The 16,585-nt window shown below is 40.3% G+C and overlaps 1 protein-coding gene across 4 annotated transcripts in view; it reads right to left on the bottom strand.

Moving 5' to 3' along the window:
- Positions 1-16,585, bottom strand: part of AGBL3 (AGBL carboxypeptidase 3) — a 30,035-nt gene that overhangs the window by 7,176 nt on the left and 6,274 nt on the right. For 3 of the 4 annotated variants that reach the window (XM_075749863.1, XM_075749878.1, XM_075749888.1), the window contains exons 5-13: positions 14,620-14,758; positions 13,314-14,093; positions 10,096-10,258; positions 9,231-9,360; positions 8,592-8,689; positions 8,354-8,433; positions 7,158-7,224; positions 3,029-3,097; positions 1,804-1,861 (exon numbers count right to left, since the gene is read on the bottom strand). In XM_075749863.1, coding sequence (XP_075605978.1) covers positions 1,804-1,861; positions 3,029-3,097; positions 7,158-7,224; positions 8,354-8,433; positions 8,592-8,689; positions 9,231-9,360; positions 10,096-10,258; positions 13,314-14,093; positions 14,620-14,758 — 1,584 coding nt within the window. The remainder of the gene's footprint in view (positions 1-1,803; positions 1,862-3,028; positions 3,098-7,157; positions 7,225-8,353; positions 8,434-8,591; positions 8,690-9,230; positions 9,361-10,095; positions 10,259-13,313; positions 14,094-14,619; positions 14,759-16,585) is intronic. The other variant, XM_075749869.1, reaches the window with a different exon arrangement.

The raw sequence follows: 16,585 nt of genomic DNA on the forward strand, positions 1-16,585 counted from the left end.
AGGCTAGCAATTTCATTCCATTTTCTGTGGACCCTTTTCTAGACTGTGTGTTTGACTGAAGCGAGACAGCGAGAGCCCACCACATCTCCTGGAGTTGCACGAATGGGGTTCTGACTCCCTGCCAAAACATGCATCTCTTATTTCTGATGCAAATTTGTCTGTTATCAATTGCAGTCACAGCTTCTCATGCTTTTTTTTCATGGACTGAGCTATCTCTGCTACTCTGAGCTGCTCTACTGAAGAATGCCATTGTGGCAACCCCTGGTATCAATACAGACTGAGGGATGAAGGGATTGAGAGCAGTTCTGCTGAGAAGGACTTGCGGGTACTAGTGGATGAAAAGCTGGACGTGACCTGGCAATGCGTGCTTCCAGCCCAGAAAGCCAACCCTATCCTGGGCTGCATCAAAAGAAGCGTGACCAGCAGGTTGAGGGAGGTGATTCTCCCCTTCTACTCCACTCTGGTGAGACTCTATCTGGAGTACTGCATCCAGCTCTGGGGTCCTCAGCACAGGAAAGACCTGTTGGGGTGGGAGCAGAGGAGGGCCGTGAAGATGATCAGAGGGCTGGAGCACCTCTCCTATTAGGACAGGCTGAGAGAGTTGGGGTTGTGCAGCCTGGGGAGGAGAAGGCTCCAGGGAGACCTTATTGCAGCCTTCCAGTACCTAAAGGGGGCTTATAAGAAAGTTGGGGACAAACTTTTTAGTGGGGCGTGTTGTGATAGGACAAGGGGTAATAGTGCTAAACTAAGAGAGGATAGATTTAGACTAGATTTAAGGAAGAATTTTTTTACGATGAGGGTGGTGAAACACTGGAACAGGTTGCCCAGAGAGGCGGTAGATGCCCCATCCCTGGAAACATTCAAGGTCAGGTTGGACAGGGCTCTGAGCAACCTGATCTAGTTGAAAATGTCCCTGCTCATTGCAGGGAGGTTGGACTAGATGGCCTTCAAAGCTCCCTTCCAACCCAAACTATTCTGATTTTAGGAGACAATTTTCATCCTATAAAGTCTCATTTCATCATAAAGTGGCTGAACTCTCTTAAGTTTCATGACAAGTTTCAAGTGGTTGTCTCCACTTCTAAATACTTTGAAAGGTTCTCTTTTGCATTCTTCTTTTTAATTTTTTTTTTAATAATGATGACACCAGAAGTAGTCAAAGTAATTCAGTATTAGACTCAGAGAAGTTCTACAAATAAGTCAAGATAGTTTTTCCCTATTTTCACATAGGTACAAACTGTTATTTGTCCTCATGGCACAGTATGAAGATAACTCATGTGGAGCTACTTGCTCACTTTAACGCCTAAATCTTTCACAGATTTCCTAGGGCTTGCATTGACACAAGTCCTTCAGTTCTGTTTCCTTAGCCTCCACATTTGTTTATTTCCTTTTGCACTGAAACCAGAAGTTCTGGTTGATTCTAATTTTCCATAGCATCTGGCCTGCCTTGTTTGACTTCAATGAATGTTTTCTCTTCCAGTTTCTCTGGACCAAATGAGCACATTATTACAAATGCGTGTATCCTACTGCTAAGAGGAGCAAATATTTTTCTGACTCCATGGACTTTGCATTGGGTTCAGTTTTTCTCCAGTGAGACTGTTCCCAGTCAGTAAAGCAGAATATAACAATGTGATGAAGACACTTTAAACTAAAGAAAAATGAGCTCTTCATATGCTGAGACTGAGTGAAATCCCACCAAAGAACTCTGTGCTTATCTTTTTGGGACATACTCTTTACTGAGGTTTGAAATTATAGAAAAAAAAAATGGCTTTTTAGGATTTTAAGAATTGAACTTAAAATATTTACCTTTTTTCACTGGATCAAGTACCTGAGATATCTTACATTGAGTTTCAATGTGTTGAGTCTGTGAAACAGAATAGAAACATGAACAAATTATTAAGTTCCAAAAGATTGACTGGCAAAAAGGTATTATCATCTTTATGATCAGGCACTTTATGGCTTGTTCAAGGAGTGTACACTAGGTTAGGACTGGGGAAGCTTGGTAAGGGTTCAATAACTAGTGGGCAAAGAGTTAACATGTAAAGATCAGGCTTTTTCTTTTTTTTTTTTTTTCTTTTTTTCTTTTTTTTCCCCCCAAGCAGAAGGCAAGACAGACATTCAGTATTTGGCCTGATTTTCAAAAGCTGAGAAATCTCAGCAACTTGTGTTCACTTTGCAAGCTATTGGGTGCTCAGCATTATAAAAAATATTTATGTTAAATTCCTTTTCATGAAAGCAGGAACACAACATTAGATTCCACTGTTTTCATCAAGGATTTTTAAGTGTTTGTCAACTACAATGAGGCTCGCGTTTTCTAAACAGTTATGCAGGATGCCGAACAGCAATAATGGAGAAGTAACATTTTTACAAAAGATTAGATCTTATACCAACTATTCTGACAATGACCTTTAAATAAACTTAATTCCCATGGTAGTTGCTAGGCCAGCTAGTGTTGAGTACCAAATCACATACTCTGAATGGCAGGAAGCTTTATTAATATCGACAGCACAAATATTTCAGAGCTGGGGCTTGGTAATGATCCCAAAGTTAATGAAAAAATTTACTGCTTGTTTCCCTAGAACGTCCTGTGACCTTTCCCCTTCTCTTCTCTTCACAGCACTCTACTGGACTGGAAAACACAACAGAAAATGTTTTCATGGACTTGGTAAAAATTTTGTTCAATGAAACTGGAAGTGAAACAGGCCACCTGAAGGAGTGAGGTGTTAGTAGTTTTGGAGACTGAAAAAGAGCTGGTATAACCTCAAGCTCCAAGGCATGTTCCTTGACAGAAAGATCCCAAAGTATCATATATTCATGAGACATAACTTCACCATTTTCTCCTCCTCAGACTTGTTATGTTGACACTTCATTCATAGATGAAATACACAATAAAGAACAATGGGCATTCTAGGTCAGCAGCTTTTGGTGACAAAATTGTTTGTCCAAAATTACAGTGGTTGAATTAAACCATCATATATCAGTCTCCGGTCAAAAAAAGAGCACAACATGTTTCTACTGGGATGAAAAATACATTTTTGCTTTCACGACTTCTGTCCTTAGCAATGCTGTGAAAATGTTCTCCTGATGTTTTGGGTATTTTCTGCACAGAAAATAGTATGTAACCATTTTGATTTACGAGGGAATATGATAGTTACAAAGAAAAAAAAAAAAGAGTTGCAAATAAACATTATAATCACAATGTCAGAAGGAACATATGTAAGCAAGCTGCTCAAGATTGAATTCCTTATGCTGTTCTGTTCAGCAAATATTTATGAACCTGGACACAAACATATCATATTGACAAGTGACCACACTTCCTACTCAATTTGGCTTTTTTATTTTTAGTCTGGGAACCTGGAGAGCCAGGCTTTCTCAGTAGTATTAATTGCCACTGTTTTTTCTGATGTTGGGGCTTCTGAAAAGAAAGATTGGCATAAAACACAAACAGCTTGGGAAGCACCGGTCTACCTATTGAACCAATGAAAGCATTAATAAAGCAGACACAATTATAATGTATATGTACATAAAAAGAGTATTACCCATCAAAATATGAATGTGGCTTCTTTCCAAATGACAGTTTGCTTTCTCTAGGCAACAATAACAGTGCCTTGATTTTACATCTGAGGGACATACAGATTTCTAGGCTGAACATCAGCAAAGTCCTGTTGAGGGCTACATACAGTTCCAGCATAAATATCTGTCAAAACCTCTACTGTACCTGTGATACTTCTGGCTATTTACCTTTTTTGAATGCCTTTAAGAACTTCCAGCAAGAAGAACAACAGACATTTTAGTAAGTCTTTTGATCTAATAACCTTCCATAGTCACTGAAGTAGATCCACATGGGAAAACACACATAATCATGAAAAGGACAACAGTAAGAAACTTCTTGTAGGAATTGTGTACGATTCTTTCAAACTCATTTGATAAACCTTTGTTACTTTCTTTACATAGTAACAGTATCACTCTGACATGTTGTGCTACTAGTACACATCCAGCAAAAGCACTTTAATTCATTGCATGAAAGATACATGAATGCAATTCATACAATTTCATTGCATGAAAGATGTCTTTGCCTATAGTTCAGCACAGAAATTATAGAAGAGGACCTAGTGAAGTTCCACTAAACTAATAGTTTTGCAGTATATAATGGTGTTTATAAGTATTGGCAGGCATACCCTTACAGAATCAGGCTCTTACGTGCCCAAAGCCATGTTCAGTCCTGAACACGCTCATCCTCTCCTAAGACAGGCACGTGATGGGATGGGCTCTATACCCAGAGGGATTTCTGCTGGAAAAGCTGCCTCTTTATTGTGTATTAAATTAGTGACTCATTTCTAAAGTGAAGACACTTTTAAAATAGGGAGGTTTCAGTAATCACTGAAAGCTGTGGTTTCACAGATCGCTGAGATCTCCTAAGGGCTTCCTACTACTGAAGGACAAAGTCTCTTTTCCTTTGTCCTTGGTCCTGTCTCCCTCACTCCAAACCTTGCCATTTTGGTCCCAGCCCCTAGCTAATGTTTTCCTCCATCCCTTAAACTGTCTCTGATGCTCAAAAAATTTATGTGAGCCGATTTCACTCATTAAGACATCAGAAAACTCTCTCATTCCTTTTGCTGGGTTTGTTTCCTATCAGATTAACGTGTTAAATCAGGTCACGGCAGGGACTGAACATCAGAGGGATATAAGTGGAAGGAATACACAACAAGGAAAGTGGCAGGAGGAGACAAGGGAGGACAGACAGTGGTTGTTAAATGGCTTATCACATCACATGAGAAGTCTGTCAAGATAAGGAATATTCTAATCCACTATTTAGTATAGACCCTAAAGAAATTAAGCTTTAACAAATGCTCTTGTGTGGGTTCTGCATGACACTTCTTAAGTGTTTCTTGGGCTTCCCTGCCCTTCTTTGTCATTGGATGTTTCTTTTATGTATATTACCAAGCAAGTCTACCAGGTTTAAAGACTAAACTAAATGGATGAGAAACAATACCCTAACTTTCTGCAGTGGTCTTCTGTGTTTGTCTGGCCTTCAGTTATCTAATGCAGTGTTACACCCCTCCAATTCTTTTTCCGAGTTTGAAAGTCCCCTGAAATCATAATTATCCAACAGGGATCCACATGTCCCATGTCATCTCAATAAATCTCATTATAGGGCATTTAATCCCAATCACTGGGATGAAAACCATGCACAAATGTTTTGCAATAAACAGTTAGGAATGAGAGTTATGTGGCAGCCTGTTCAATCTACGACTTAGTCACAGACATCAGGCAAATCTGCCTGCCTTGCGGATACCATTTATAGACCACAAGGAAATGGTGCTTACAGACATCAGAAAAAAAACTGCAATCATCTCACTGACTGACATGGTGAGTGTTCTGACACAAACAAGGCTATTTTTAGCAAACAAAGTGGAAAGGCTCAGAGTTTCAGGCAGATTTTTCTTCAAGTTGCCAGTCCTCACAGCTGCCAGCCCCATGCCACACCCCCTTGAACAGGCATACTGTCCGCAGGCAAGAGGAGATGGGGCAAGAAAGCATGAAGGGCTGAGAAGTACTAAAAGGCCCAGGATACTTGGTGTTAAACAGAAAATATTGCTAACTTTAGAGTCCATTTACCATTTTCATTCTGAAGTTTTCATGAATAATTTTTTTTTAAAATCCAGCACCGGGAAGTGTGCCCATGTGGATTTATCATTCACATTAAGGAAAAAAATATCTCAATACTCATCCTTGCTCTGCATGCTTCCATCAACCCTCTGCTACCAGTCTTTCTACCATGCAAAAGAGACTTTTGATCCAACCCACTATGGCTGACATTCTGTAACTAATATAGTCCTGGAAATACCATGGTATCAGTCGTGGAAATTTTGCTTTGGTTCTTTAGCACTGAACAGAACAGGGGAAGAAATTTCAAGCTGTGGATAAATATTAAAAGTTGACACCACCCTTGCAGCACTTCCATCAGAAATTACTACCCCACATGTGGGCTGAGCGAGTGGAAAGTCTGTCTGGACTTCGCCTTCCTTAAGTACAAAATCCTGTAGCTTTGCTTAAACTCTGGATGACAGTGGGACTAAGTAGAACTGTTGGACTTTGCACAAACATGTGTTCTCCGTATAACTCCTCCGGGGACAAATGCCTCCAGGGAGGGGCAGAGCACATAAAGGGATCCACGGCAGCTTTCCTCAAGTGCACTCACCAGAGCTTATCTGACTACATCGTTTCAACCAGCCCAGTCATCTGAAATGGCTATTTGCATGTTTTTCAAAGTGTTACAGGGGTCACACAGCTTTACATACTCTTAGTACACAGTCTTGGTACTAGTTTCCCCTTTTACTGTTGTTTATTTACTGTATTTATGTCACAAACAGGAAGCAACAATTTACAGGAACTATTATTGTTGGCTAAAATTCATCCACAAGCTTTCTAAAAGTAATACACTCACAAAAGTTTGTTTTGCTTATCTACAGGAAACATCTTGAGTAATATTATGGCAATCACAAGCACCAAAGAAATAAACACCAAGTAAACAAGGAAAAAAAACCCCCATGTTTCAATCCATTCTTTTCAGCAAAACAAGGAAATACAGGTTTCAGGAAAATAAAACATCTGTTGCCCTTCAGTGAAAGCACTTTGTTAAATCTGGGGCTACATTTGCTTATGAGACTAGAAGTAGGCACCGGGGTAGTCTGATGCTGACAGCACTTGGCACCAGTGTGATGACTTGCCTGCATGCGTGAGAGAACACAACTCCTGAACACTCTGAACTGAGTATCTGCAAGGTATGGCTGACACCAGTGTAGGCGGCCATGACACTTCTTGTGCTTAAAGCTGGTGCCCTCCTCCTCCTCCTCACCCTGACTCTACGTCTGCTTACTCAGCTGTACTGCAGAACCTGACAGGTAGAAAGCCACCTTCTTTCGGAACAAAACTCACCACCTTCTGGACAATCTGGGTTAAATTATAGGGAAAATTAATACTATTGCTCTGCACTGTTAATTTGGACTGTACTTCTGTAGACTATTGATATGTTAATTACTATTTTGACTGACTTAATCCTAAGGTTCTTCAAAATAGAGCCTGTGAAACTCGAGTGATTCTTTCCCAATGGCATTCAGGACAGAGATGTAAACAGACAAGAAAAAGTCATAGCATACCTTAGTACCTAGTTTTAGCTGGTTTGCAACAAGATCACAGAAGTCTGGGCTGTCCGATGTTTGGCTGCTGTGAAAGATGAGCATTGTTTTGTTTAATTTCCAAATTTGGTGATTGCAAACAGTATTTTGCAGCATTCATTTTAACCATTAGCAAGTGTTTTCTGTAGTAACCCTAGCTGTAGAGATGTAAATGTGTTTTCCACATGCCTGTCTTCCAAATCCACATTTTAATTTTACAGACCTACAGCTAATCTGCAAAAAGTGGGCATCATCATCATAGAGAAGGCTTGGTTATTGAAAGGGATGTGATCTATCCAGGTGGCACCTCCTGCTTCTGCCTAGGTTTCTTTTAGTTCTGCTTCACACACCTTCTCCCTCCCCTCCTAAATCCTCTCACAGAACATCATTCTCTCGGTTTCCAGCAAGCCTTCTACTAGTTCTCTGATGATGCATTAAGAACTGGTGTCTCTTTTTATTTGCTTGCAGTTCAGCACCAGTTGTGAAGCTCAGCTCTTGATTTCTATACTCTGGGCACCTGAAGTTTGATGAGATAGATCCAACCTATTAATGTTTCCCCAAAAAAGAAACGTCCAAAAGTTTTATTCCTTAATAAATGACCACAGGGCCACAGCTGTTCATAAGACATAAATGCCCACCTCTCACAAATCACCTGCACAACTGATCTTGAAGTCACTCACAGTCAGCACTGGCACAGGAGGAGCTTGATGATGTTTAATAGGTGTACCATTTGGTCAGCGTACAGATTCTTGTACTGCTACCAATTACCCTGAACTTAACCCTTTTGGCTAAATGGAATCAGACTAGCATCTTCCATGGTTAATAAAATCAGGTTTACACAAAACCAAACCAATATACCTTATATTGTGGCTAGATTGCTCTGTAAACTATAAGGCTGAAAGAAAGCAGTGATGCAATAGTCCAAGCTCTGTACCAATGCAGGTCCATGTCTCCTCAGGAAAGCCACCTGGGGTAGATACAGAGCTCTACCTCCAATGAACTGGCTAATAAGGTTTGGATATAAAATTAGTATGCAATCTTTTAAGGACTGTTAAATTAAGGAGTGTGACTATTAAAAGTCCAATTTTAGTAACATTTCTAACATTTACTCTGGCACTCCTTATGAAGTGCAGAGAACATGTAAGAAATTGTAGCATTTCTGAATAGTTCAAAGCTACCTGGAATCCCAGTCTAACACATCAGAATTCAGGACTTTGGTGTTCACCCTGGCTTGCTGTTTCACTACTTTCTCTTGTTCCTTCAGGCACAGATAATAAGAAACACCAAAAATTTAGTTTACTGCTTAAAGAAAGCCATTATCAAATTTATTATTGCCGTAACCCTACAGAGTCTTATGCTTTGTCACAGTAGGATGAACTGAGGCAGGAGAAAAGGCCTAGGGGGGACTTTCCTTACCTCCTTGTTATGAACACAGTAGTTCAAGAGAGCATCACAGAAATGCTGTCCTATTGACTCCAAGTCTTTCATATCGAAATGGGTGCTTCGTCTGCAGCCTGCAGCACCAAGAGAAGCAAGACGGAAATGAAAATGTCAGTCATACTACTGACTGCTAGGCATCTGTGATATTTCAGGGTGGTGGCTGACTCCAAACTCACCTATCTTTCACTGATAGATGCTAAACACGTCTATGATTGCCAGAGTTTTATATAGATGATAATACAGATCATTATTCTGGCTATATGAACAAATCTATCCACTCAGAGGGGATTAACTATAATGCATAGTTAACTGATTGCCTATTACAAAATTTCCTAAAAATGCAACTGGCTTTAGTCACTGCTTTTAATCTGCCAGCCGCTAATGTTATTGTTTCATGATACATGTGCAATAATGCTAGCAGTGGCCTGAAAGGTTGCTAGTTGAATGCCCTCATTTCAGTGTTTTCTTAGTTTAGTGTTCCAACATTCATCTTAAATCATCAGACAGAATGCTAACAAGGGGATGACAGCTCAAGCTATCATTCTCCATGAAAAAAACAAAAGTAAAGGTCTTGTTTGATGATTCCTACTAAATAACTACAGGGAATTGTCTCACCCAACTTAGAGCCACAGATAGAGGCTTCCAAAGTGTAGCGGTTGTTGATGCCCATCTTCCACATCATTACCACTCGACCTGTGCCTTTTTTGCTCTTTTGTACTCTGAAACGGCAATCTGGGAATGAGAACTTAAAGGACAGGTACAGTGTCAGCCTTTCAGGTAAGTAGGCAGATACAATAATTTAATTTTAACCCTGCAAGTTTTCTTAAATCTTATCTACCAGGTAAACAATGGTGAGTTTTCATTCTACCTTACTTGAATATTGCACAACATAGCTCAGAGCATAGTGTTATTACAGGTATAACGGACATGTAGGTGAAATAACAGCCTTTCAATTAAAAGTTTATTTTACTTTAAATACTCCTTTCCTACTATTTTTTTTCCCCCTAATTGAAATATCTTACACAAACGCGGTGATTTTGACACAATTTTCAACAGAAGTTTTACAAAAGGATTCAATCTGGAGAAAAATTTTTCTTCTTTAGTTTCTTATTTGCTTACTTTTTTGTTTATAATTCTATAATATATTTTGAAGCTGCATTTAATATATGAGTACACAATATTTAATGTTAGTTTTTGACATTAAAACAATGTTAGTTTCATATTATTTTTTTTTCCATTTAAAAAAACCCCAAACTTTAAAGAATGCTAACTTTATGTCCCAATTCAGCACGATACATTTTGGAGTGCTGGAATTTCAAAGGAGTTAAAATTTCATATTCCTACCATTTCTAGTTTTAGCCCACTGAAGATTATTTTACTGGGTGAAGTGCGGTCTTTTAGTAAATGTGACAACAAAAAATCAGAGATCCCAGATGGTGCTTGAATTTTTAGGTAAGTTTCCAGCCAGACATCTGCTTACCTTATCTGGGCAGCTCTTGCTCAGCAAGAGTGGGAAGACACATGGATGCACATATGGTCCTTTTGCTTGCTGCCTTCTCTCACAACCATACATGAAGACATTTTGTTTCCTGTTGTGACCGTGGATGTCACAATACAGAAAAACATCACGTTCCCCCATCACTCTGTAATATGGGATGGCATAGAATACATTATTAAAAGTGGTGGTTTTTTTCTCCACTTCAGAAACTAGTCTGAGTTAATATGTTACACTGAAGCTCATGTGTAACTTAAAGAGAAAGAAATCAATACAAATTTCATATTCTGAACTCTAAGTTAAACCTTTAATGATGTGCTAGATTCGAGCCAAATTGCTCAGTTCCCTTCAGAATAAAACACTTGTCACTGCACAGAAATAAGATATGAGTGTAGGCATCATCAGCCTTTGTCCATGTGTTTGTTCTAGCTCTCAGGCTCAGTTATATACATCCAGCTCTGTAGATGTATACACGAGCATGTTGTACAGCTGAAATCCGCTATTCTTATCTGCTGCTCTTTCACTACTGAACGTGTTGAATAATACAAGCTTTACAATTATGAGACTGAAGCATAAATGGCAGTGAATATTCTTTCCTTTATCAAACTGGAGACATCAATTTTTATGATATGCCAAGATTCTGTAACATATTATTGCTTAACTCACTTTTAAAAGAAAATTTTCAGGTAGACACAATGGGGTTTAGCAACGCACGCCCCCAATACCCAATTTGTGTTGAAGCAGAGCTCTACAGGGAAGACGCGATGACACCACAGCGTTGTCACCTGGGGCTTTACTCTGGGCAGGAGTTGGAAATCCGTGGTGGAATTAAGAAGGAAGAAGTAATAAACATATCTGTCTCAGCTGACAGTAGCTGAATATGAGGCTGAAGGTCAGTTGCATTTCAGCAGACATAATTAATATTAATTAGAGGGCAGTGACGAGTGCAGGCTGTCTCCATATAGTAAGACAGAGAGAGGAATTCTCATGGAAAAGAAGGAGAGGTACAGTGCTCATCTCCTGTAAGCTAGGGATCTACATGCCAAAATAGTCATTTGAAAAAACACAGATCTTATTTTAAATAGGCTGTAACTGGCAGTGGATGAAAAACCATTAAATGTACTAATTCTGTCATTGGCTTTTTGCACAAGAGTCTTGTTTGTATTAATTTGTTACAGAATTTAAACCAGAGGTGATGTAGGAAAAATAAGGGTTAAGACTGCACAAAGTATATGCCACCTCAAGTATCCTTAACAGTATGTTCTGAAACTATAGTAACCGGGATAAGATTTCTCAATGGACCAGGGATTTAGAGCAATAGGACCCTTCAAACTATTCTTTCTCGACTGTAAGTGCATATAAAATATATCTAGCCTTGGAATAGTATCAAGAAATAGTGTACCCTCAACGCTCCTGTATTGATTTTAATACTAAAATGTACACTCCTTTGTGAATAATGAGCACGTTAATTAGACCTCCTCAAATGTTTGAAGCATGCAGTAAATGCATACGTATGGTGAAGGCGGGTGAAAGGTGGTTAAGGAAGTTTAAGAACACCAATCAGCTACATCTTGTTATTATAAAAAAGGCACGCTTGATGTACTTGCTGTGCTGGCTGGTGTTAGATGCCTGGCAGCCTATTCTGGCCAGAATTGAAACAAATAAATGTCTTGACTCTGTGTGTGATTGGCTCTTTGCACACCGGGTGAAGAACCCAGATTTGGGACAACAGAAGGATTTAGTTTACTAGCTGAAGGTTTAGTTTAATACCCAAAGGTTTAGTTTTATATCCAGAGTATCAATGTCTGTGTGACTAGAGGTCTGCGTAAGAAATCAAACATATTTGTAGCAAAACTGTAGTGCTGCAGCTGTCCGGACTACTCTGAGATCTCAGGATAAGCCCTGTTGTGCTGTTATCTTGGATACAAGTGCTGTGACTTGGGTGCCAGGCACCCCCTGGCCACACCTGGGCTACCTGCTGCCTGAATTGACTACCAGAATGAGGACAAATTGTGGCCAGAATGGAGAATACTGACCAAAGCCAATCATCTCGAGATTGTATAAGCAGCGACCCAAAAGCGAGACTTTTTGAGCTCTCCGGGACCACAGCGGGCTGTGAGCCAGGATCTCCCCTGAGCTGGGACGCCCATCAGGGTAGATTTCATGAGGATTGGAAGATCATCCATCAACGATTTCGTGAAGACCCCGAGACCTGATTTCATGAGGTTCACTGACTGTCCGTTGATGAGTGCTGGCACATAAAAGTAATTCATGAAATTCACGAAAAGGGAAATTTTAATCATAGGTTAACCTCTGTGTGTGTGTGTGCGCACACGCATGCAATTTGATGGAGAACTATTTGCCTGTCTGTCTGTGCATGTGCGTGCATAATTTGATTCAGGATTAGGTTTGTCTGCCTGTCTGTACGTGTGGTTTCCTTTAATGTCCATCTGCGCGTGCAACCCTGCCGTAAGTTTCAGGTGACCCTTGCCACTCTCAAATCCTTAACTAAGTCACTATTTTGATTGCAACAAATTCCACTGAACTGCTCTGTTAAATTGGCTGAGGATTAAGTGCTGTTAATGATTATACAACCTAATCTTGTGATCTATCTCAAAAATATTAATAAATCCTGAATTGCTGTTAAACCAAAGCCATGTAACAAAATCTTATTTGTGACAAAAACATACAGCAAACTTGGCAATCTTTTCTGTCAAGTGGACACGTGGGATCTGTTCTGAACCTAACTTCATTCTAGGATGTGCTTGTATGCCAGAAAAGAAGAAAATGAGACAAATAAGGAATCCAATAAGTAGATTTTGGCAGACCATAGTGGGGAGAAATATGCTAAAAATGTTTTGATGAAAACTCTTTTGTTTTGGAGATATAACATAACCAGGAATGGAGAAAGGATATTATAGGAAAACCTGCATAATACTGAATAAAAAAAGAACCCACTTAGAAATGCAACTGAACGCAAACCAAACAGTCAACCCTTGGGTACAGGGCAAAGATGTAAACAACATTGTTTCTCTAGGGGAAGAGAAAGAGGGAAAGTGAGGGAGGAAGAAAGGGAAGGAGGGAGGGAGGGAGGGAGGGAAGGAAGGAAAAGATGTAAACAACAAACGACAGAGAAGTCACACTAACAAAGAGACAGTGGAAAGGAAAATCATGTGTTCTAAAGAGAAAGAAAATGAGGTTACCTTCTGATCATGTTTCGAGTATACCAAATGGAAGGATAACATTTCTTCACATTAGATCTGTATTTGCAGTTCAAGTCCTGACCTGCTAAAGAGCAGCGGTGATTTCCCACAATCACACCATCTGGATTCAACATTGGTACCACTTTGAAGACAAAATTGTCTCGCAGCAGTTGAGCTTTGCCTGAATCGCTACGAAGGTAATCCACAAAGCCCTTCATTATCCAGGAACTGTTAGTTTCTCCTGGATGCACCCTCGCAGTTAGTACCACAACCTTCCTCTCGGTGCCCTTGCCACTTTTGGAGGGGTTGGTGATAGTTAAAACATACATTACGTTTCCTGCCAGTGAACGGCACAAGATGTGAATCTTGCAGAATTTGGACTTCACTGGATCTTTAGAGATGGTCAGCAGGTACTCCTGCAGGTTGGAGTAGGTGTAAGGATAGCAGTGGGCAAAGTAGCAGGTGTCTCGGTCACAAGGGAACTGGAACGTCCAGGTGAGTGAGAAATACTGACGTCCACCTTGGCCCGCATTGTTTTTGTAATACTTTATTTCATTTCCAGTCCTTCGCCAGCCAACCTTGTGTTTCTTAGCATCGGCTTCTGAGTACAACAGTGGCCGCAAGCCACATTTATACAGGCTGTTACGCTTGGTAAAGTTGACAATAGTGAAGCGATATGGCATCCCTGCCTGCGTGTTGCTTACTTGGAAGTAGTACCACTGCGTGTGTCTGCTTGTGTAGAGGTCAGTGCGCAGGGTCAGCTGGTACTCAAATTCATTGCTGGTAGGGAGAAAGCAGACAAACAGTTGTGATGCTGGTTAGCACTGTAGTATGATGTAGTATCAAACATTGTGGACTGACATGAAAAAGCACCCCGCAGATAATCAGGTGCAAATCTGATTTACACTGTCATAAATCAAAGTCTACGCAGCTGCCAGGAAAAGATGCCTAATTGCACTGAGCGTGTCAATAATGCGACTGCTGTCCTCATTAGGACTTCTAAAAATAACTGGGACTTCTAAAAACATTCTCCATGTGATGCTTTAAAAGGAGGTGCCTAAGAAAAGGTGTTGAGTTTGTGTGGGTGATTATCACCTATAGAAAACATTCAGTGCTATGGAATGGCTGTCAGACCATTTGAAGTGAAGGCTACCTGAAACTACTTTTGAAGCTTATTCAACGAATCTAAAACAAGTTACAAACCCAGAGTAACACACTCTGCTCAGAAATTGATAGCAGGCTGCTGATAATATCAACTCTGATAATAACTTCATCATAATTAAAGAAAAAAAGCATAGAAACTTACACTTTGACCACCTTCTGCAAATTCCCACTCTCAAACCATGCTTCAAAGACCAGTGTGTTGTCCCCTTTCTGATGGAAGATCTGCTTCAGGGGGCAGAGACCTCTCACTTGGGAATACATAAAGCAGGAGTTTTTGTTAACTAGGGGAAGGAGCAGAACAGATGTCTTTCATTTCAGTATTAGTCATTTTAGGGGATACCTGCATCCTTCTGAAAATTCCTTCTAGAAACAGACAACTGCATGGAGCTGAACTTCAAAGCATATCTTAGGTAAGCGTGAAAGAAATTATACGAAGATTTTGCTGCCCATTCCCACTTAACCTCATGGATTTCAGCCATATAAGGTTCAGCCGTAAACTGAACTCTGCCTTTGTCTTGGAGGTGCCTGTGTCTCTCTGCCTGAGCAAAGGGCAATTCATATTCTGTACTTAGGCAAAGCAACTGAGCAACTAGGTTAGGTGGAAACTGAGCTGGGACTCAGCTCCCCCAGGCCTTTTCACCAATCAAACGGGTAATTTCTCTACTCAGAAATCACATGTAGCTGACAACTCTTGCCATCAGTTTGTTTTTAAATCTCTGTATTCAATTATTCTAGTCTAGAAGTAAAAACTATGACACCCAGACGCAGCAGCAATCACTTCACAGTTAGCATGCTTTGAGCCTATATCTTCTTTTGCTCTCTTCTGCTACTTTTTCCTCAGATGAGAGGCTCCACAGAGGCACAGCTGACACCTTTTACTACAATCTTTGTTACCTTAGCTCATTAAACACCAGAACTTCTAGGTTTGCCATCAGCAAGAATTTACTTTTTTGGTTGGGAAGTTGTTTTGGTTCCAGAATATTCTTGTCATAATTTTAATGGTCAAGGATCCTCCTTTTACAGAACCAAGGCAAGAATTATTTTCAGTATTTATTTTCTTGCTCTGTATTGGCATCAATATGGTGGCAAAGGCTTGGAAAACAAGGGTAATCAAAACCACATACTATGAGACTGTGGGTTTCATACTGCCAATATCGAACTGTCTGTCTATCTGACAGAAGTGAAATTCCCTGCTACGTAACTTTCTAACTAGCACCAGTACTGGTGACTGGACCCCAATCTCCAAGCTACTGTATTCCCAGCTCCTGGATTCTTGCTTCTCTCTGTCTCCTTACCGCTGGATCCACCTGAGGAGAAACTGCTGCCTTACCATGCTGCCAAATAAGGGGGACTGACCCTGTACCATACAGCAGGGTTAGAACTGCGCAACAGCCCCCATTCAGGTCAGAGTTATGTCTGCCCTTGCTTCACTGGGGCTGTGCTAGAAATTTATCCTGCAGCGGTCTGTCTTATTCTCTCCTGTAGTGTTATTAAAGCTCTGCCAGTACTACTCAGTGATGTTATGTAAAGCCAAGATGCCTATAAGTAATTTTTTCATTCCTTGAATCGCTGTTGCCACATGCAAAAGATGCCATATTCAGTGTATTGTTCGAAGTTACTACAGACCCATAGGGGTTTTCACTAGAGAAGGGCTGTTAGCTTTGCTAGCTGGGATACCCACTCGAATAATTACTTTCCATTGAGCTGAAATTCCACTCACAGTTTCTCTACCCTTCCCTTCCTCTTCATGCTCTTCCTTAACATTAAGGAACAAAAATGTTTCAGCAGTTAATCCAGTAAAACTGTTTCTGGAAACATTTGAATCAGTCAAATGCTATAGAATGAAACGCATGCATAGAATTTGAGATCTCTGTTTTTTAATTTTTCTGCATGGGAGTCACCATTGGATTGGGTTTTTTTAATCAGATTTTAGGAGGGCCTATAGGAATTCAGCAGCAGGTAGTTTCCAGGCAGGCAGTAACTCCCAGCTCCTGCTGAATTCAAATTCAAATTGAGTGGGAATCAGGAGAGTGCTGCTACTATCTCCCACAGGATACGATGGACATGCCAGTCTGAGGCTCTCAGGTCATAAATCTGCATAATGCAGA

This window comes from Balearica regulorum, chromosome 1 (genome assembly GCF_011004875.1).
Source record: "Balearica regulorum gibbericeps isolate bBalReg1 chromosome 1, bBalReg1.pri, whole genome shotgun sequence".
Lineage (NCBI taxonomy): Eukaryota > Metazoa > Chordata > Aves > Gruiformes > Gruidae > Balearica > Balearica regulorum.